This window comes from Pipistrellus kuhlii, unplaced genomic scaffold, assembly GCF_014108245.1.
Source record: "Pipistrellus kuhlii isolate mPipKuh1 unplaced genomic scaffold, mPipKuh1.p scaffold_m20_p_13, whole genome shotgun sequence".
Lineage (NCBI taxonomy): Eukaryota > Metazoa > Chordata > Mammalia > Chiroptera > Vespertilionidae > Pipistrellus > Pipistrellus kuhlii.
The window spans coordinates 10,735,303-10,756,108 of NW_023425438.1; the positions used below are offsets into that span (position 1 = coordinate 10,735,303).

Below are 20,806 nucleotides of genomic sequence, written 5' to 3' on the forward strand. Positions count from 1 at the left end.
TAGGCACAGGCCAAGGTGCTGTCTCAGGAGTTTGACCTTCATCCTGGTGGTGAAAGGGAACCGCTGATGTGTTCTAAGTGGGGGAAGGCCATACTCAGATTTCCGGTTTAGAAAAATCATTTTGAGGTCAGTGTGGAGAATGGATGGGAAAGTGGGCAGGGCTGAGCCCAGGGAGACCAGTTAGAAGCGGAAGAGGGAGATGGGGGTCTAGGGAAACAGCCACGGGGGATGGGAACATGTGGGTGGGTTTAGGAGGAGTTTGGAAGCTGGAATCAAGAAGTCATTATTATGGGTGATTGGATGTTCTTGGTTGGGCACCAGGAAGAGGCAGAGGGGAGTCCAGTGGGGGACGAGTTGATTTTGAGGTCACTGTGGGGCTCTGGTGGAGACATGGGATGGACCCTGGCATGTATCCACCCAAAGCTCAGGAAAGAGGGTCGGGCTGGTGACAGCCTGGAAGCCCTCGGCACAAAGAGGATGACTGATCCTGTCACGAGGTAGAATGACACCCTCCACTTGTACCCAGACAGCGGCGGAGGACTGGGCCACGGGCCCCTGCTGGGCCACGTGTGGCTGGGATGAAACGCCCATGGGAGGACTCACCCTATGGTTCTCTGTCCACACCCAGGTCTCCGGAGTGGGAGGAAACCCGGGACCCACGGAAAAGCCTGCTGTATGACAACAAGGAGGATGGCGAGTTTTGGTATTTAGTCTTCTTTTAAAATTGCATTTTAAATCTTTAAACAGTTGCCCACACCCTCAAGCATTCCCCTTCCCCTGAAGTTTTGTGAGACTAGAGATTGGCTTTGCAGAGACCTGTGTAGAGGGAGCCTTTTTTCTCAACCGAGACAGACGCTTTGAAGGGGCAATTCCTGGTGTGTTCTCGCTTTGGGTGACAGACGCTTCATCTCTAAAATGTTGGAACTTCCAGGAAATGTTAAGGGTAAAAGGAATATTGGCACTGGAGCTTGGAAACCAAGTTTCCTGGAAGCTGGGGTGCATGGTCTTCATGCCTGTATTTCCTGTGCTTCTTAATAAATGTGTTTTTACTAGGGGGGGAGATCCCCTCAGCCTGGCTTGCTCCCTCTTGCAATCGGGGAGCCCTCGGGGGATGTCCAGCTGAAGGCTTATGTCTGCTCCCCCCTCACCCTTCCCCCTGGGGAGCAGACCTAAGCCGGCAGCCAGACATCCTGAGCGCTGCTGCAGAGGCTGTGAGCCCGGCTTCTGGCTGAGCGGCTCTACTCCTAAGGGAGAGCACTGACCACCAAGGGGCAGTTCCTGTGTTGAGCACCTGCCCCCTGGTGGTCAGTGTGTGTCATGGCAACCAGTTGTTCCACCGTTTGTTCTATTTGCATATTAGCCCTTTATTAAATGGGATTGATTTCAGAGAGAAAGAGAGAGGGAGTGAGATATAGAAACATCAGTGAGGAGAGAGAATCATTGATCTGCTGCCTCCTGCATGCCCCCCTACTGGGGATCAAGCCTACAATCCTGGTATGTGCCCTGTCTGAGAATCAAACCGGTGACCTCTTGATTTCTGGGTTCATGCTCAACTGCTGAGCCACACACCCCCACCCCACTGGGCTCTCCTGTGCTTTTTGTTGGGGCCTGCATGAATTCCAAAAGAGTTAGCTCAGCTTATCACCCAGCCGAGGCTCTAGAGCTCACAGTCAGACACCGGTGTCTCCGCCCAGTGGCTATTGCAAGACTAGATGTTGTGAAAACACATTTCTGGCCGTATGCTCTCATGTTAAAGGATAAGAGGGACATTTCTCTGAAGGGCTGTCTGGTTTACTTAGTGACACTTAAAATAAGAGTTAGCATATGGGGAAAGGAGGCTGGGTCTAAGTAATTAAGAACCAGGGAGATGAATGTAAATTAGAAGGAAAAATATTCCCAGTATCTCCACTTTAATCACAGCATGAGGTGAGATGTTCAGTATTGAATTCATTTCATTCTGATAATAACAACCTCGACAATGAAATTGGCAAAGGGCCCCAGGGGAGGGCGATTTCCTCACAGCTCAGAGGACTCCTGGCAGAGGGTCTGGCCGCCGTCCCGCTGGCCAGGAGCAACTTGGAAGTTTGATCTCTGGGTCTAGGAGATGGCAGTCAGTGATCAAGCCTTTGCCAGGTGACATGCAAAACCCAGGATTTCCCTCTGCCCTTGTCCTCCCAGCCACGAGAGGGAGTGGAAGGGTACTTGACCTCAGGTGACGCAGAGTGAGAAGGAGGCTCTGATCTTGGGTTGGGGAGTGATAAGTCAGCGAATGCTGAAGCTGACAAGCAAAGGTACAGGCAAGTGAGGGGAACCCCCACCCTGGGGACAAAACCAGTGCTCATTAGGTGACGTGTGTCTACTTTTAACAGGATGTCGTGTCGAGATTTCCAAGAGAACTTCTCCTGCCTGTTTATATGTAACCAGTTTCCAGTCAACCTGGACCTGGGACACACGTCCTATGAAAGATGGTCCCAAATGACGTTTAAGAACCGCATGACTCCGGAGGACACCACAGGTAGTAGTGATCCTGGCAGACGGGATGCCGCCAGCCCTGGCCCCATCCTGGTTTCAGGTCTCAATGGCTCTTGTTCTGACCCATCAGCCTGAAGTTGGACAGAGAGGAATTTGTCAGCCTAAAGGGACAGCAGTACTTCTCCCAGGGAAATGGGTGCTGGTGGGGTGGGCAGGGGGATCTCAAATGTGTCTCCCTGACCTTCCACTCTCCTACCATCTCCCAGGAGCAGAATAGATCCATTTCCAGGACGGTGGGGGGAGGGGGGGAGGGGGCTGGGTTGAGCTCTGTCCTTGCCACGTACTGGCTTTGTGACTCTGGGAATGTTGCTGGTCTCTGTCCTCCACCGCCCCTCCTGTGGACAGTGGGATTGGTAATTCCTGTGTGGTCCTAGACACCACAAGCATCACTCAGACGTAAGGGCAAACATTCCTGCCCCAGTCGGTGTGTCCTGCCTCAGGGCGCTGATGCCAGAGGAAGCCCTCAGAGCCTGCCTCCGGGCTCCTGAGATAAATCATGTTGGCTGTGACCCTGGGAGCGTCACCTACTCTCACTGTACCTCCCACTCCCCACGCGTGGTTGAGTGGAGGGTGACCCTGAGTGTGCTTACATAGCCTGCATAGGAAAGGCTGTGAAACAATGTGTGTGTATGAGTGTGCATGTGTGCTGAGTGTGTGTGTGTGTATATGAGTGTGTGTATGTGTGTGTGTGTGTGTGTGTGTGTATTGAGTGTGTGTATGAGTGGACATGTGTGTATGAATATGTGTATACGTGCGTGAGTATATGAGTGTGTGTGTGTGTGTGTGTGTGAGTGTGTGAGGGTGTGTGTACACCTAGACATGTGCATTCCTTCTCCTTAGCACTTCCTGTCTTGAATGGTTTCCTAAATGACCCTCCCTCCACAAAGTGTCCCTCTTTCAACCTCCAGGCTCTTCACTCTGCTGGTCTCATCTCTATAGTTTAAAAAATGTTTTCACCAAGTGGTGAATGTCTTCCTCCTCCTTGTTTTTAAAAGGAGACTGAGGCTCACAAAATAAAGAAACTGTTTTCACAGCTAGTAACTTTGGACACTGGGGCCCACACCCGAGGTTCTAACCATGCCCAGGGCTCTCTGAACTCGATGTGTCTCCCCCAGAGTCCCAGGGGCCAGGAGCTGAGCTGAACCCCAGCCCCAGCTCTTTATCTTGCAGAAGGACTTCAGAGGGACACACAGTACATCTTCTCTGTGCCGGAGAGCGTGGGAGGCAGCAATGTCGTTGTGTCTTTCAACATCACGCCACAACATATAAAGGCAGAAGATGAGAAATTTCCACTAAACTTTCAGGTGTTCAAGGTAAGGCCGCGTGCTTCAGGGTTTGTCCTTTTGGGACATTCGTGTCCACCTGGGGGAAGTGGGGAGGAGGGGGTGTGAGAATAGCCAATCAGGCTAGAAGATGTCACTAAACCACAGCCTCGGAGATACACCCCAAAGGGGCTATGGAGTTCATCAGGTCCAGCTCTGAACTTGCAGGAACACCTGGCACAGAGAGGAGATTAGACTTAGACTTGACCAGGTTTACAATGGGACACACCCACCCACGCCAGCATTTCCTGGTGTGCCGCGGCTCTCATGCTTGTTGCTGAAACCGTGGTCCAGATCTGTCTTACCTCCAGGCCCTATCAATGTCTCGCTTTTCCTCCCAACTTTGTCATTATTGCTGACAAGTGATGAATAACCACATCTGGCTGAGCTGACAAAGGGCAAGCCTCCTCCTCTCAGTTCCCTTCTCCCCTCCTTCATGTCCTTCCCCCTCCTGCTCCCCACAGTGGGTTCGCTTTCCTTTTCCACAGCTCCCCTCTGGCAGTATGCTGCGGTCCCCACTCATCCCTGGGTGTGCCAGGCACCCCGCGGACCACACAGAGAGACGGAATGCAGGGCCCTGAGCTGGGCTGCTGGGATCTGCTTGCCCTTGGGAATTGAACTGGGTTTCTGAATCTGCCTTTCTTCTTCTTCCCCACAGGTCGACCCTCAGGTATGGCTCACCACCGCCCTCACTGGGCTTCTCACGCCTCTGTTGTTGACTGTCAGTCAAGTGTTACAGACTGACACCCATGGACCAAGAGCCCTCCCAGGCCCCCACAGTCACACTTCTTGCTGCCATTGAGCAAGTCGGTTCTGCAGGATCAGGAGTCTGGACAGGGCAACAAGGGTCCAGTGGAGGGAGGAGGGCAGGAGAGCAGGGAAGCAGGGAAAACCTTATCTTCTACATTGCAGGGGACATGATATTCAAGTGTGGGTATATGTGTGCATGTACACACACAGGACAGTGCTGGCTCTGCAGAAGAACTAAGCTCATCATTGCTTTTGCCAGAAGGGCACAAGCAAGTCAGGCTCCCAACCTGCTGAGGCTACTGGGCATGTCAACAGCATCACTTTGGAGATTCCATCCAAAACCCTGGTGCATTCCTGGGACAGCCGCCTGTCTCCCATCTCATCTTGTAGCACAGCCCTGTTTCCACCCCCTGAAAAGTAAAGAAAACAAAACAAACAAAGAAAAAAACCCTTCTCCCTGTTTTTCCCCAAGGCGGAGCTCACAAATAATCATGTCAGGCAGCGTAACCATTCTAAATGGAATGCCCATGCTCGAATGTACTGGGGAAAATTTATTTAGTAAGGGGTTTTTATTGTGTAATATGTATGTGACATCTGGTAATGGGAACTGCATTATATTTATTGTTTTATCTCTAAGAAAATATTGAAATAAAAGGAAAATGATCAGGGCCTATTATTCTCCAATGAAAAGACATTTCAGGGCTCCGCTAGGAAGAGGAAATGGAGGAAGTGCAGGGAGCCCCACTGTAGCTATCCAGAGAGAGTGTCACAGAAGGTACAGAGCAGAGGGGTCTGAGGGCTCCCGGAGGAACCCAGTGTTAAAAGAGTCTCACTGGTTCCCATGAAATTCTTCAGAGAGGTAAACCCAGAATCCAAGATGCTGTTAGATTCAATGAGATAAAACCACTTGCCATTTTTCTTTGCATTCATTATAGTGTTAACATCTACTCTGAGTGGCCAGATTATAATGATCTCTGAACGCATGATAATCTGGCCACTCAGTGTAGACTGACCACAGAGTTGGGATTTTAAAATAAGGTTTTTCCATGTAGAAGAACTGCATTGTGGGTAGTTAGCAAAAAGCAGAGGACTAACTAGCCAGAGGCTGGGGGCCACTATCTCCTGGTCCCTTGACATATCAAGATTTGCAAGCTTTCCCCTATACATAAGTACACTGAGTGGCCAGGTTATTATGCGTTCAGAGATTATAATAATCTGGCCTCTCAGTGTATATTAAATAATGGTTTAAACTCTCTTGCATTTTGTGGGTTTGGCCAAGCACCGTATCTCTTGGTTAGTGGAGAGGCGTCTGGAAGGTGGAGGGTCTCCCTGGTGGCTGATATGCAAACCCACCAGGGCTTTCTCACCATCCCCGTGTTTCCTCTAGTTTCAGCACTTCCAGGAGAGACTGCCATCCACCTTTTTCTCCCGATTCAGAAGCGCTGACAAGGGCATTGTGACTAAAACCAAATACAACCTCACAAAGTGCTTCACGCTGCGCCCAGGGACCTATGTGGCAGTTGCGTCCGCGCACAGAGAAGCAGTTGAGTTCTTGCTTCGAATCTTCCTGAAAATGCCAGACCCTGACCGGTAAGAACCTCTGGGGTTCCAACTGCAAATTCTACTTAATGCCATTAAAACCCATTGTGGAGGGTCTTCAATGCCATGACAATGGTCCAGATGGGTCAGCAAGTGTGCACCCTGCTGGGCAGCTCACCCTTTCCTGGACCCAAGGCAGACGTCCCCGCAATCATGGCAGTCCTCACAGTGGAGCATGGACGGCGCCTTCTCAGTCCAGGATGCCAGGCAGCCACTTGGCTACCAGTCGGAGTTGCAACTTGAGGTGAAGCTTATCTGCCATCCTGGCAATGAGGGTTACTATCCATGTGTATCTTGCTAAAGGAACCTCTTCCTACATGGTTAAGGACCAGGTGACCCAAAAGACTAGACATATGGTCATGATGGTCTTTGTCTACCAACTGTCAGAGCTGCCCACTTCACAGCCTGCTGTGCCTAGAACACTCCACTCAGTCCTTGGTGGCAATGCCCCTTTGAACAGTGAGCAGGCATCCTAGTCACACTGTCCCCCTGATTTTCTAGGAACCTGGGCAGCGGTTTCAACCTCAGAGCACTGCAGGTAGGTGTGCAGGAAGGTGGCTGGTAGGTCTCATCGGCCACATTTCATCTCCAAAAGCTTCTTTCTTCTTCCTTCTTGCCTCACCACTGATCAATGAAAACAGACATTATAATGGGATGACGATGGCGCCAAGGGGCAGGGCAGAAAGGAGAAGGCCAGGCCTCCAAGACCAGGCTGGACCCAACCATCTTCTTTCCACCAACTTCCATTTTCCCATTCCCCTAGAGCTGTGGTTGGCAAACTGCGGCTCACGAGCCACATGTGGCTCTTTGGCTCCTTGAGTGTGGTTCTTCCACAAAATACCATGGCCTGGGCAAGTCTATTTTGAAGAAGTGGCATTAGAAGAAGTTTAAGTTTAAAAATTTGGCTCTCCAAAGAAATTCCAATTGTTGTTCCGTTGATAATTAGCTCTGTTGACTAATGAGTTTGCCAACCACTGCTCTAAAGGTTTCACCCAATTACTAGATGAAACCTCTGTCCCAGATTTAGGTGGGGGATTCTTGTGCCAGACAGGTGCCTTTCTTTTCCAAAAATTTGATGTGGGCTATTTTCCCTTTGATCCAGGCAAGTCTTCCAGAAAATGGCTCCCAACAAAGCATTTTCTACAAATACGCCCAGCAGGTATAGTACTCAGCATGGGGACAGGAGATGGAGGGACCAAAGGGAAGGAAATCTGTCCCAGGCTTTTATCAGGATACAGAGAGGAAAAGTAACTTTCTGGGTTATTTCATCAGCCTCCTTCTCTGGCCATCTCCACAACTGACCTGGCTACCAAACTCTGGAGAGAAATGATGTCCCGCCTGGGTGACATCTGGGATGGCATGTAGAGCTTTTTAAATCTGTAAACAAGCAGTTGGCAGCATCCCTTGAAATCTTTCCTTCTCCTGCTCTGCCAGCTCCCACTAACCTTGGCATCATTCCTCCCGGGAGATAGCCAGCTGCAGAAATCACCAACAGAACTCTTCCTGCCAAGCAAGCCACCTATGTACACAGGGGATTTTCTTAATGGTTTTATAAACCATTATAAAGAACTCCTTGACTTGTCAGGATAAAAACAGCTGCCAAGGGCTCTACATGATGGGCTTTTTATCATTAATAATCATGTTGGGTGGAAAGTGATACAGATGATCATGTGCATGGTGCCAGCCCTGGGCCAGGCAGAGGCCAAGGACAGGATGGAAGCCAGACATTCAGGCTGCTGGGGCAGTGATGGTCAGGAGGCAGCCCAAAGGGAAATGATTCAGGAGCCTATGCTCAGAGGAAAACTCAAGAAGTAAAAAATGTGGCTGGCATGTAGGGTACAGGTTACAAAGAGCAGCCCAGTATGGACCTCCTTGAAATTAATATGGGCCCAGGATTTAGATCCATATCTGGGCTGATTCAAAAGGCTCTTGACCTAATACAGTCTGTGAGGTCCTGAAGGCAGGGATAGAATCATATGCATTCCTTGTCCCCAAGACCTATCACTGCCTTTGGCACAGAGAAGATAGGGGCTCAATCAATTTGCATTGAATTAAGAGAGATTAGCTTCCCCTAGAGCAGATGCCCAAGCTAAGGTCACTGCCCCAAGGTGGTCAGCAGGACTAGGTACCTGAGACCAAACTCACCTTCATGGGTGAGTGGCAAATCCTCAACATGGATTATGCACCTACGCATCTGAAATAAAAGTGATAAATTGTGAGATGATAAATGATACGGATTCCCTAATTAGGACTTTTCTAAACAACAACCAAATGTCTCTCAGGAAGGGAGACCTGCAAGAGGGAGATAGGATGCATGTGTCAAAGCTGCTCACCTTCTCGTTTGGTTGGAGTTCCTCACCAACATGTCAACTGCTCTGCAAAGCAAGATACCATGTTTCCTTTGAGGAAAAAACTTGGTTGATGCGGGGAGGGGGCACACCAAAAGGACTTTCCTGAGCCATGAGACGTTGGAGGAATGACCTAAGGGCCAATTTCAGACACTGGCAGAATTTCTGGGGGCATCATGAGTGGTCATCCTTCTAGCTAAAATACAGGCTGCAGGATTGTTCTTGCTTTTAGTTCAGTGTGATGAGGCCAACCGTGGGGACAGCGTGTCATCTATGGGGTGCTGGTTCTCAGAAGACCCTAAGGAGGCACCTTCTCCCACCTGACTTGGCCCCACTCTGCAAAGCCACCTGCTGGAGGCCTCATTCCAACTCCTTCCCCATGTCAACTCTTTGCCAGGGTGTTAAGGTCCCATCAGCCCCACAGCTTTGACCAGACTGATGTAAGAAATGGCCACATGTAGAGCAGCTCTTCTCTGTAAAATCATCATGGAAGACACTGCCCAAACAGCCATTCAGTGTCCCTAATAGAAAACTGAATTCCGTTAACGCCTCCAGAAGTTCATTCCAGGAATGTTTCTCTCCCCTTAACCTCAATTGCTTCCCCCTTTCTGCGTCAGTGTCTGGGAAGACTAGCATTAAGTAATGGGTTCAATTAGAGCAGCTTCTCGTAGCTTAGGTTCCCAGCATTTTAATCTCCTCTCACTCCCCACACTCAATCCCACACATGTGCATTCAATAGTTATATTTTCTTAGTCTCTTTCTGGAAGCAGATGGGGAAACATACCTATGGGGCTGAATTGATTCCTTCAGCAATACTTCTCCTGAAGGACTCCCAAGTGCAAAGCATGGTGGGGAGGAAGCAAACACTGCTTTCAATCTAATAATGAGTGAAGAGATAAACGCAAGGTACCCACACAAGGTATCAACCGTCAGGAGTAATCAGCACCACAGGGGTTCCAGGGAGGGAGTTATTACCGTGGCCCGGAGCCATCCGGAGGGCTTCCTGACAAGGGTGAGCTGGGCACTGGGTGGGAACTGTGGCTAGCAATCTGAGTGCTTTGCAGAGCCGGGCAGATGTGAGCCTCAGCTCCTGGGCACCCGATAATTCCTCCCTTGTTTGGACCAGGGACTAGGCATTGATGCCGCCCAGCTTCAGAGACTTCTCAACCAGGAATTCCTGAAAGGTAAGGACCTGCCATTCCCACCATCACCCCCATTGCCCAGACAGCCCAATGTCACCCTCCCTGACCCTTCAGTCCCTCCTGTTCTGCCCCCTCAGGACCTCCAGCAGACACCTTCTCTTTGGATGAGTGCCGGAGCATCGTGGCGCTGATGGATGTATCCTTTGCAGTCATCTTCCATCTGCTCTGTGGGCCTCCCAAGGAGTCTAATGAGGGTGCTACAGAACCCTTTCTCTCAGAATTTTCTCTGCTTCTTGGTTCTGAGAGCTCACCAAAGGACCTGGGTTTCTGTGGATTCTAGTCTAACCTTCTAACTCTCCAAAATACTGGAAACTGTAGTGCCCTAGCTAGTTTGGCTCAGTGGATAGAGTGTCAGCTTGCGGACTGAAGGGTCCCAGGTTCAATTCTAGTCAAGGGCACATGCCAGGGTTGCGGGCTCAGTCCCCGGTAGCGGGTGTGCAGGAGGCAGCCGATCAATGAGTCTCATCATTGATGTTTCTATCTCTCTCTCCCTCTCCCTTGTCTCTGAAATCAATACAAATATATATTTTTTTAAATAGCTGCAGCAACAATGACGATAGTTACCATCTATCAAGCAGCTACAGAAGCACTGAAACTAGTGGAGAAATCCTCAGCCTATACAGCAGTTGGACCCCAGTGGCAGATGGGAGATAGGGTCGGCCATCCAGTGACTTGTTCAGTTTCCATAGTCATGTGGCAGAGCAGGGCATCAAACCCAGGTCTTCTGCCTCCCATTCTGGCTTCTTTCTCTGATGAGCCATGTGGGCCTATTCCCTGGCAGACAGGAAAGACTAGCTTCCTGTGTGCATAGCCCCCAGCACGGTCCCTTCAGGGTGGGCGATCTCCTGGGAAGAAGACAGACGTTGCTCTTTCACTCCTAACAGGACTTGATTGGGAATTAGGAAGTCGTCACTGTCAAACAAGAGGGCTTCTTGATGAAATCATAAATCAGGCCCTGGATCTGCCAGCAGACGAATCAAAAAAGCTATAGCAGTCCCCCAGCCTGGGGGCAGGTAGCCCTCACCTCCCCTGCAAAGCAGGCAGGTCTTTTCTACCCTCCCTCCTTCTCACACTCCAGGCCCTCCGAGATCCATTCTTTTCTTCTCATCAGCTCTCAAGGGACCCATCGTATGGAATGGCTAGGGCTAGCTTTAATGCGTCCATTCGCATGCACACCTGACCCACATTCACCTCTCATGCTATTTCGGGAGTTGCCATGACCCCCTTAAGCTCCTCCCCACTCAACTGGTGAAGGCTATGGTTGGGGCTGTCTGGATGCAAGAGATGTTGGCCTCCCCTTTCTCGGGGCTTTCTTTTCCTTCCGACTCTCCATCTCCCCTGGGCACGTCAATCCAAGCCAGGTCCCTTCCAGGCGCAGCAGGAGCCAGCTGGCAGGAGGCCCTGTCCCATCCATGTCACGAGTTGAAGGATGGAGGGCTTGTTGGTGGGACCTGCGGCCCCTCCGCTCAGTGCGTTAACAGTGGACTGGTTAACTCTTAACTCCCGGCAGCTGAAAGTGAACGGGCAGCTGGACCAGGAGGAGTTCTCCAGGCTGTGGAGCCGACTCGTCTGCTGCCAGGTACCGGCATGTTTGCTTTTAGCGAACACTCTTGCTCCATTCTGTGTAGCAGATATTAATGGGCACTTTCTCCTGCACCTGGGTTGAGGGGTGCAAAGAAAAGGAGCCTCACCAGGCCTCAAGGAGAACTCCCATTGTGTTTGGGGAGACGTACGGACGAAGTGGCAGGGTGAGGAATGCTCTTGGAGGGTGGAGGAGAAAGGAGTCGCCATGGAGTGTAGCTAAACCACCAGCTAGCCTTGCCCCACATCCATCACCCTGCTCACGGCCACACCCCCAGGCTGCCAGTTCACCTCCTCCCCTGCACCCTCATGAGCTGGAAGGTACATCAAAACCAAAACGTGTGTGGCCACCCCAGTGCTCAGGACAAACTCTAACCTCCTCGGAGCTGTGCACGAGACCCTCTGAGTTACGGCCCTCCTTTAGGGTCCAGGAGAGGCCCTTCCACTCCCCCATGCACCCCAACTAGGAGACTGCTTGCTCTTCCTCCCTACACTCCCAGCCTGGCCAGCACCCACCCAACCTGGGAGACCAGTTCATACACACCATCCCTGTGGGGCCTTCCCGGGGGGTATTGCCCACCCCCAAGGCCCTATGAGTTCTCCCCTCAGCTCCTAACACTTGAACTTGCAGCAGGAAACTATGGCTGTCCCAGGTTATCACCTGATCCCTGACTTGGGTCATTTAGGGGTTCCCACAGGCACTACAGTGGCTGATATGCCCCCCATTAGATTGTGGGGTCCTCTAGGGCTGGGGCTCCCTCATAGCCATCTTCTTTCCCCACTGCCTTCCTTAGTGTCTAGCACACAGTAAGTGCTCAAAGTGCTAAACAAATGACCAAACTATGAATTACTGAGTGAGTGAGGGAATGAATACCTCTCTGAGAACACTCTACACTTGGTGGATATACTCACCAACAAAGCCAGGTAAGGCCAGAAAGGGTGTGTAAGCTGCTATCTCACACTGACTGTCTCTTGACGTCAGCCTCAGACATACCAGCGGGAGTCCCACGGCCTGCATGCGTAGCCCAAAGCGGTCTCTCCCCTGCCTGGGCATGCTTCCTCACCTCCGGAGTACAAGGACAAGCAGGGTTAGTGTGCAAATCGGGGAGAGGCAGGGCTGTGCTGGGAGAGGGAGAGCCCCCTGTAGAGGTTGAGGCGTTGGGGTTGCTATGGCCTGGGACTGCTTAGTTCTGGACACAGGGAGCCCCAGCCCTGGAGGACCCCACAATCTAATGGGTAGGGGGGGCCATATCAGCCACTGCAGTGCCTGTGAGAACCCTCACTATGCACAGAGCACTCTCCGGGCACTTTATAGGTGTCTGCGCAGTTACTCCGTTGGGCCTGTGCTGCAGATGGGGAGGCAGCCTGGGAAGATCCAGTAACCTGCCCAAGGCACAGCCGGGCCGTAAGCCAGTCTGTGCGCTTCACCACCCTGTGCAGACTCCTTCCCGAGCTCTCCAGCTGCCCTGAAGGCATCGAGCTGCCTGAGTGTCAGGAGCCCAGTGCAGGGTGAGGGAGAGGAGAGAGCAGGATGGGAGAGCGGGTTGGGGAAGAAGAGAAGCCCCCACCCCCGCAGTGGGAGGTCAGAGTGGGCTGCCTCCTCGTCTCCCGCTGGGTGCCCTGCCTGCCTCTGAGCTGAGCCTCCAGGGAGGGAAAAGGGGTTTGCTTGAGGCACCTCCTTCTGCCAGGACGTCCTCTGCACCATGGACACTGGGACTCACCCAGGCTCCTGGCTTCTTTTCGGTGTCAGAGCGTTTTCCAGAACGCCCAGAGGAATGCAGGCGTTTTCCTGAGCTCGGATTTGTGGGGGGCCATAAAGGATACAGGTAAGGCAGGGGACCCTTTGATGATGGAGGGTGGCAGCGTGTGGGGAGTGGGGCGGGGGGAACACCCCTCATGGGCTGCAGCAAGGCTGGTGCAGCGGAGCAGGCAGTCCTGTGGCTCCTCCTCCCCTGGTTTACACCGGCCTCTGGGGCCTCCAGCTCTGGGCTCAGACTCTGCTTCCTCTGCCTGAGTTCTCAAGGGCCAGTCAGTGTTGCCGGCCGCCTTCTCCCGGCCCAGCTCTAACTGTGGGAGAGTAAGCCACATGATTGAAACCCTACCACCAAGCCGCCCTCGGGGACTCTTCATCTTGGCATCGCAGCTAAACACCCACGGGCAGGCTTCTGCGCTCGACAGAGGGTTTGGCGCTAAATGAAATCAATGGCATCTCTGCTTCAAGGAGGCAGGGCTTCCAGTCCTGGGCTAACGATGCAGCTCGGCAGGAGAGCCTCGTAGATGGGCACAGACTTGTACTCGTGCCAGCTCATTCCATGGTCTCCATGACTCTGAAACCGGGGAGGGCAGAAATTGCCGTCTCCACGGCGCCATGTGGGGACAGGCTCGCACAAAGGTTAAGTCAGGAAACCTGTGGCCCAGACTTCCTTGCAGGGATCTCCGTCAGCAGCGAGCTGCTGGATCTCATGGCCCTCAGGTACAGCGACAGCGCCGGCAAGGTCAGCCTCCCCAGCCTGGTCTGCTTCCTGATGCGGCTGGAAGCCATGGCAAGTAAGTGTCCCCTGGGGACCTGCTGGAGACCTTCACAGTGACGGGAAGCACAGGAGAGGACCAGGGGTGCACTCCTGCCCTGGCATGGGCAGTGGGTGGCCTGGAGTCCTGCCCCAGAAGCTGTTGCCCCAAGAGACAGAGCCAACGCTAGCCTGCGTAGTGGTGTCATCGGCTTGTGTCCCCAGCCACCCTTCTGCACCGTTTTCTCCCCAGGAGATTCCCTTATCCCGGGGCTCTCATCTCCTCATCACCCAGTTTACTCCGTGCTTCTTCTAGGGTCATGCTGAATACTGGGTCCCTCTCCAGATTGTGTTTATAGTTTAAGCCTGCTCTGTAGTCATGCGGCGAATGACTTGGTCTCTGCAGGAGGAATTGCACACGCCAGCAAATAGCTGGGGGCAGGAGGTCTTTCCCCAGGACTCAGAAACCCAGCTATGTAGGCCGGAGGTTTGACACTTTTTAGCAGCATACCTCTTTGCTGTAAATGAAATCTTATGTGAAAGCCCAAGCTACAAAAATAGCTCAAAATGGTCCTGCTGAGGTTGAGGTAGCAGTGGCATCTGGCCTCGGCTCTAATCCTTACACCGCCCTGCCTCATGGCATCACTGTAAACCCTGCTCCTCTGAGCTATACGATTCATGTTAAGATGGTGAGAACAGCCCTAGCCAATTTGCCTCAGTGGTTAGAGTGTAGGCCCATGGACTGAAGGGTTCCGGGTTTGATTTCAGGCACCTTGGGCTTTCAAGGCACGAACCTCAGTTACAGGCTCAATCTCCAGCCCCAGTTGGCGTGCGTGCAGGAGGCAACCAATTGATGTGTCTCTCTCACATTGATGGTTCTCCCTCTCTGTCTCTACCCCTGCCTTCCACTCCCTCTAAAAGTCCTCCAGTGAGGATCATCCAAAAAAATAAAAAGATGGTGAGAACAGAGCCCTGGGAGGGTAAACAAAAAGCCTGAGGCATAAACCTGTTCCAGAGAGTTGTCAGTCGGATAAGGGAGGTTCCCCAAATGATGCCCCTGAAATACTTCCAAAGAAAGGCCCACACTGCCCCACGGCCAAGTGCGGAGATGCATAGTGCAGGGAGACTGAGAGGGAGAGAGGCATTGGGCTGGAGCAGCCAGAACAGTTTTGAAGACTTGAGCCCGAGCTGTCCCTGGAAAGAGAAGAGAAGGAGAGGTGAAGCATCCCTGTGGAGAGGGAGAGAGTGTCTCTGGCTTCACACAGAATCGCCGCATTTGCTTTTATACGGGCCTGTCCTGATTCCTCTCCCCTCTACCCTAGAGACTTTCCACAAGCTTTCCGACGATGGAAAAGGACTCTACCTGACAGAAGTGGAGGTGAGCCGCCTTGCCCTCCCAGAGACAGGACCAGCCCAGCCCTCCTCTCCTCCCCAGATGCCAGGGGCATTTTTCTCCCTGAGGATATCGAACAGGCTGTCAGAGGCCAGCCAAGCTGCCGGCCCCCCTGCCTCCAATTACCACCTTTATATATTGCTGGCTGCCAAGGCTGCTTTAGGAGCTTGGCAGACAGATTTTATTTTTTTCCGATAGCTTAATAAAGCAGAAGATTATGTGGAAGTCATAAATCCAAGCAGGAACTGAAGCACACCTGCTGGGCTCACTGTACATTAAACTTCCTCCCATTGAGTTTTAGAAAGAGCCTCCTGGCCCGGCCAGCTGGTCGACCTCATCTACCCTCCCACTGCCTGGCAGTGCAGGGAGTAGCAGGAAATATGCTGTGACAGGGGCCAGACCTCCTGTGTGGGTTGGAATTAGCCAGAAAGGGCTGGTGAGACTAGACTGAGATTTTTCAAGGGCGGAGGGTACCATTTGCCCTGATCTGTGTTAAGCTCCTGAGTGTAAAGACTGGTTGTAATGAGAATGTTTATTTCCTAGTGGATGAACTTGGTCATGTACAACTGAAGCAAGGAGTAGAGCAGACCCCAGAGTCCAGGTAAGACATGGCAGCTTTAGAATCATTTCTTCTTGGGGCCCAATTTCCCTTCTCCTGCACACAAGACCTTCTCCCTGGAAGCAGCCTCCCAGAGGTGAAGGAGCCCTTATTTGTGTGAGCCAAGGGGGACCTGAGCTTTCAAGTGTTGCAGATTTCATCCAAGTCATGGAGACCAGTGGGCATTCATGAAAGAGAATGGCCCAAAAGTCATGAGTGAGGGATTTAGAATCTGTTTTTAAAATCAACTTACTTTTTATTGAGGTATGATTGATAGTTAACATTGTGTTAGTGTAGGTTTTTAACAATGATTTAATATAAGTACATATTGTGAAATGATCACCGTAATAAGTTTAGTTAACAACTGTCACCACTCATAGTTACAAATATTTTTGTTATGATGAGAACTTTTATGATTTACTCTCTTAGCAACTTTCAAATATACTAAATGTTGTTAACTATAGTCACCACACTGTACATTCCCAGGACTTATTTATCTTAGAACTGGAAATTTATATCTTTTGATCACATTCACCCATTTTGCTCACCCCAACTCCCACCTCTGAAAACAACCAATCTGATCTCTGTATCTATGAGTTTGGTTTTCTTTTGTGTTTGGGTGGGTTTGGGGTTTTTTTGTTTTGTTTTGTTTTTAGATTTATAAGTGAAATCATATGGTATTTTTGTCTTTCTCTGTCTGACTTACTTTATTTAGCATAATGCTCTCAGTGTCCATCTCTGTTGTTGAAAATGGCAGGACTGCCTTCTTTTTTATGGCTGAGTAATATTCCATTGTATATATACACCACATTTTCTTTATCCATTCATCCGCTGATGGACACTTGAATTGTTCCCATATCTTGGCAATTGTAAATAATGCTTCAGTGAACATGGGATACAGATATCTTTTTAAATGATTGTTTTTGTTTCCTTCAGATAAATATCCAAAAGTAGAATTGCTGGATCATATGGTAATTCTAGCTTTAATTTTGCTGGGAACCTCCATACTGTTTTCCATAGTGGCTGCAATCACTCACCAATTTACATTTCCACCAACAATGCACAAAAATTTCCTTTTCCCCACATTCTCTACAATGCTTACCTCTTGTCTTTTTTATAATAGCGATTTCAATAGGCAGGTGTGAGTTGATATCTTATTGTGGTTTTGATTGGCATTTTCCTGATGCTTAGTTATGTTGAGCAACTTTTCGTGTACCCATTGGCCAATTGTATGTTTTCTTTGGGAAAATATCTATTCAGCTTTTCTGTCCATTTTTAAATCAATTGCTGGTTTTTTTCTACTGAGTTATATGAGTTCTTTATATTTTTTTTATATTAACCCCTTATCAGATATATGACTTGCAAATATTTTCTCCTATTCAGCAGGTTTGCCTTTTAGTTTTTTGTTGATTTCTTTTGCCTGCACAGAGGCTTTTTGGTTTGATATAGTCTCTCTTATTTATTTTTTCCTTTTGTTACTTTTGCCTTTGGTGTCCAATCAAACAACTCATTGTCAAGACCAATGTCAAGAGGATTATTCCCTATATTTTCTTCTAGGAGTTTTATAGGTTAAGGTCTTATGTTCAAGTCTTTAATCTATTTTGAGTTGATTTTTGTGTATGGTATAAAATAGGGGTCTGGTTTGATTTTAGAATTCTTAGCTGAAGTTCCGATGAGGAAAGGCAATCTCTCGTCACAGCAAACATTAATGTGAGGAGCCACAGAAATGATCAGACCTCGGGGAAGTGAAAATTGGGTCCAGCTCCAGACCTACCACTGCCTCACTCTGTAGCTTTGGATGCATCACAGGCATCTGAAGGCAGCTGCATCTATTTCTCTAGCTTGAGTGCGCTGAAGAATTAACACCCATGTAACATTGTCTTCTACATTTTTACTTTTCAGAGAACTGACTTACAGATACATAGTCTACATCCCATCCTACTATAGCAGAAGCCCCTGCAGAGCTTGATAGAATACAGTAGGCCCTCGGTTGCCTCGGAGATCCGTTCCTACAGCGCGATGTAATGCGATTTTTGTAGGAACATAACCCACATAAGCACCTACGTCACTCACCTGGAGCACATACACAGCAGCAATGAAATGAAACAGTAAAATAAATAAATAAATAAATAAATAAATAAATAAATAAATAAATAAATAAAATTTTAAAAATTAAAGAAAGATAACAATTCCAGCCCTAACTGGTTTGACTCAGTGAAAGGTCCGAGGTTTGATTCTGGTCAAGGGCATGTACCTTGGTTGCAGGCACATCCCCAGTGGGAGGTGTGCAGGAGGAAGCTGATCGATGTTTCTCCCTCATCGATGTTCCTAACTCTCTATTCCTCTCTCTTCCTCTCTGTAAAAAAAAATAAAATAAAGTATATATATATATATATATATATATATATACATATATATATATATACATATATATATATATATATTTTTTTTTTTTAAGATAACAATTCCTGACCTTTACTTGTGGTAAATAAATAATAAAGCACATACCTATGTACATATATCGAAAAGAAGGAACTTTTTAAATAAATAAATGGGAGATGGTGACATAACCACAAAATAACATATGTCAAGTCCAATGTAACCCAAGACTGTCTATTTCTGAACTGGGGAGCTCAATATTTTGTGTTTCCATTGTTGGACGCCTTCGGGTGTTAGGTTTTCTTTAACTAGAGGTGACTTCCCTGGAATTTTCTATTCATGCTTCAAGCTCTACTCTCTGGACCACTAAAATAGACTTGGACATGCCAGACCTTCAAATACTTCGCTGCCTAACCCAAAGCCTCTCTTCTTTCATTGTCTCTGATGATTCTTATCTGGGACCTTTTGGTGACCATTCTCTATATGCCAATGTTCGTTTGGCTCGTAGTCTCCTAGGCAGCAGACCTGTGATTAGCACATTCTGGGGTCCTATTTGTAAACAGCATTTATTTAATCTCCCAATCATGTACCTTGAAATTAAGACACTGACATGGTCTCTCTAAAGAAAAAATATTTTAGCATAAACATTTCCTGATGAATACCTGGTGCCTCCTAATGAACACAAGCCAACAAACATTGCAGAGATTCAAGTTAATTAGACTCAACTATATTTTTCTGAATTCCCCTCTCAATCCTTTTTAAAAATAGAACACTTGATCATTTCCAATTTGCATGATTTCTAGTATCAGGAATGACTCTTCAATTGTATCTTTAAGCTAATTTTGCATGTAGAACCTAAAGCTTGAACTTTTGAAATAACTGAACTCTCATTATCCTTTCTCCATAAAAGGTCTCAATTCTCTCTGTCAGAAGGAAGTGTGACATAAGTTGCATGGTTACGTGTGTTTCAGTCTCTTTCAGTAATGCCTACCATTAGTCAAGTTGAGGAAGTTCCCCTCTATTGATAGTCCGCTGAGTCAACGCACTTTTAATTACCTGCTGGTGTCTGTGTTCCCTGCCACACTGTAAGGCTGGGCATGCCTTCTCTGTGGCTAACGTGTTAGCACACAGCAAAGTGCCTGGCATAGAGAAACCCTTCAGTAACCATTTCCCAAATGACTGGAAGGAATTCTCCCTTTTGTCCTCATCCCAACTTTGGTAAATATCGTCTTAAACCCAAGTCTTCCTGCTATTTCAGCTGTTCCTCTATCTTCTTCCCCATTTGGATTACTGCGGAATGGACAGTTAACAATATCTTGTTATAATCTCTAATACATCATGGTCAATATTCTTTCAGAATGGCTATTGTCTAACTGGTGATCTTCTTACCCCTTTAAACTCTGCTTTCCTAAGTCCAGGGCACCTTTTAACTCTGTCCAGCATTCCTTTACTTTGATGCTAGAGAGTCAAAGTTGCTTTCTTCCAGAATTTTCATCACGCCCGGGTTAGAAAAGAGATGTCCGCCGTTGGCCAGCATTCAGTCCAGAGCGTTCCCTCTCCTCCCTCATCTGGTCCTCTGTGTGATGAAGCAGCCACTGGAACATGGGAAGGCCTTGTCTGATGAGCTTCTGCCCAGAGCCTGGGGCGTTGAAGGCCCTCAACAGTCTACTTTCCTCAAGGTCACTCCCCACAAGCTGTGTCAACAAGCTTCAATCTGCCCTTGGACTCTCGGGGCAAGCTGTGGTGTCCACCATTGTGAACCCACCTCTGTCTCCCTCCTTCGGCCATCTGCTGCCTCTGCCTTGTTAAGTGAGGAGGGAGAACTGTGCATCCTGACAACGCCTGTTCCTCCCCTCCCGTCAGGTCTGTTTCTTTTCAACAAAGCGTGCGCCTCCAGGGCCTTGCGTGAGCAATGTTTATGTGAAAAATCTTCAGAGCTATCAAGTTCATACTTTTAAAAAAATGACTCAGAAAATACTCAGAGCATCTATATATGGTCTTTGGACATTTGAGATGATGTTGATTTTAATTAGTTTCCATCTAGCGGTTTACTACACTGCAAGTCACACCTGCTGATAGTTTGCCCAACTAATGTCATGTACATTCATGTGGATCTTCTGTCAATGTCGCGTCTTATTCTAACAACGTTAGTAGCTGTAACAGTTTCCCACTATGCAGAAATAAGGTGTGGGTGCAACATGCCAGCTTCTGCTACTCTGCAGGAAGGTAAAATGTGGCAGCAGTAGCCTCAACCCTGCCGAATTACCCACAACCCAGCAACGTTGTCACTGGAGTGGGTTCGCTTCTATCCTAGTAAACTAAAGTGACCAGACATCCTGCTTTTGGCGGGACAGTCCCAATTTTCAACAATTTGTCCCGCGTCCCATGGCGTTTATCGGGACTTTTGAAACGCTGCGGGACTCGAGACAAATTGTTAAAAATCGGGACTGTCCCACCAAAAGCGGGACGTCTGGTCACCTTATAGTAAACCCGTCTCTCCATCCTTCAGACCAACGAAGTGCTTTTCGAGAGTTGGGAGTCTGGACTCGTCCTTTTGGTGTGAAAACTCCCTACCTCCTTTGGCAGACCAACACC

General features: G+C 49.1%; 1 protein-coding gene across 4 annotated transcripts in view; it reads left to right on the forward strand.

Annotated features, from left to right (window-relative positions):
- Positions 1–20,481, forward strand: part of CAPN13 (calpain 13) — a 61,022-nt gene extending 40,541 nt beyond the window's left edge. For 2 of the 4 annotated variants that reach the window (XM_036434860.2, XM_045580563.1), the window contains exons 9-23: positions 629–703; positions 2,370–2,515; positions 3,703–3,845; positions 4,513–4,524; positions 5,992–6,194; positions 6,705–6,741; positions 7,306–7,362; positions 9,678–9,735; positions 9,831–9,889; positions 11,264–11,332; positions 13,085–13,160; positions 13,753–13,881; positions 15,164–15,219; positions 15,778–15,835; positions 17,735–17,945. In XM_036434860.2, coding sequence (XP_036290753.1) covers positions 629–703; positions 2,370–2,515; positions 3,703–3,845; positions 4,513–4,524; positions 5,992–6,194; positions 6,705–6,741; positions 7,306–7,362; positions 9,678–9,735; positions 9,831–9,889; positions 11,264–11,332; positions 13,085–13,160; positions 13,753–13,881; positions 15,164–15,219; positions 15,778–15,804 — 1,147 coding nt within the window. In that variant the 3' untranslated portion in view covers positions 15,805–15,835; positions 17,735–17,945. Of the gene's footprint in view, positions 1–628; positions 704–2,369; positions 2,516–3,702; positions 3,846–4,512; positions 4,525–5,991; positions 6,195–6,704; positions 6,742–7,305; positions 7,363–9,677; positions 9,736–9,830; positions 9,890–11,263; positions 11,333–13,084; positions 13,161–13,752; positions 13,882–15,163; positions 15,220–15,777; positions 15,836–17,734; positions 17,946–18,446; positions 19,132–19,697 lie in introns of those variants that run through there. The other 2 variants (XR_006741379.1, XM_045580564.1) reach the window with 2 other exon arrangements.
- The last annotated feature ends 325 nt before the right edge of the window (positions 20,482–20,806 follow it).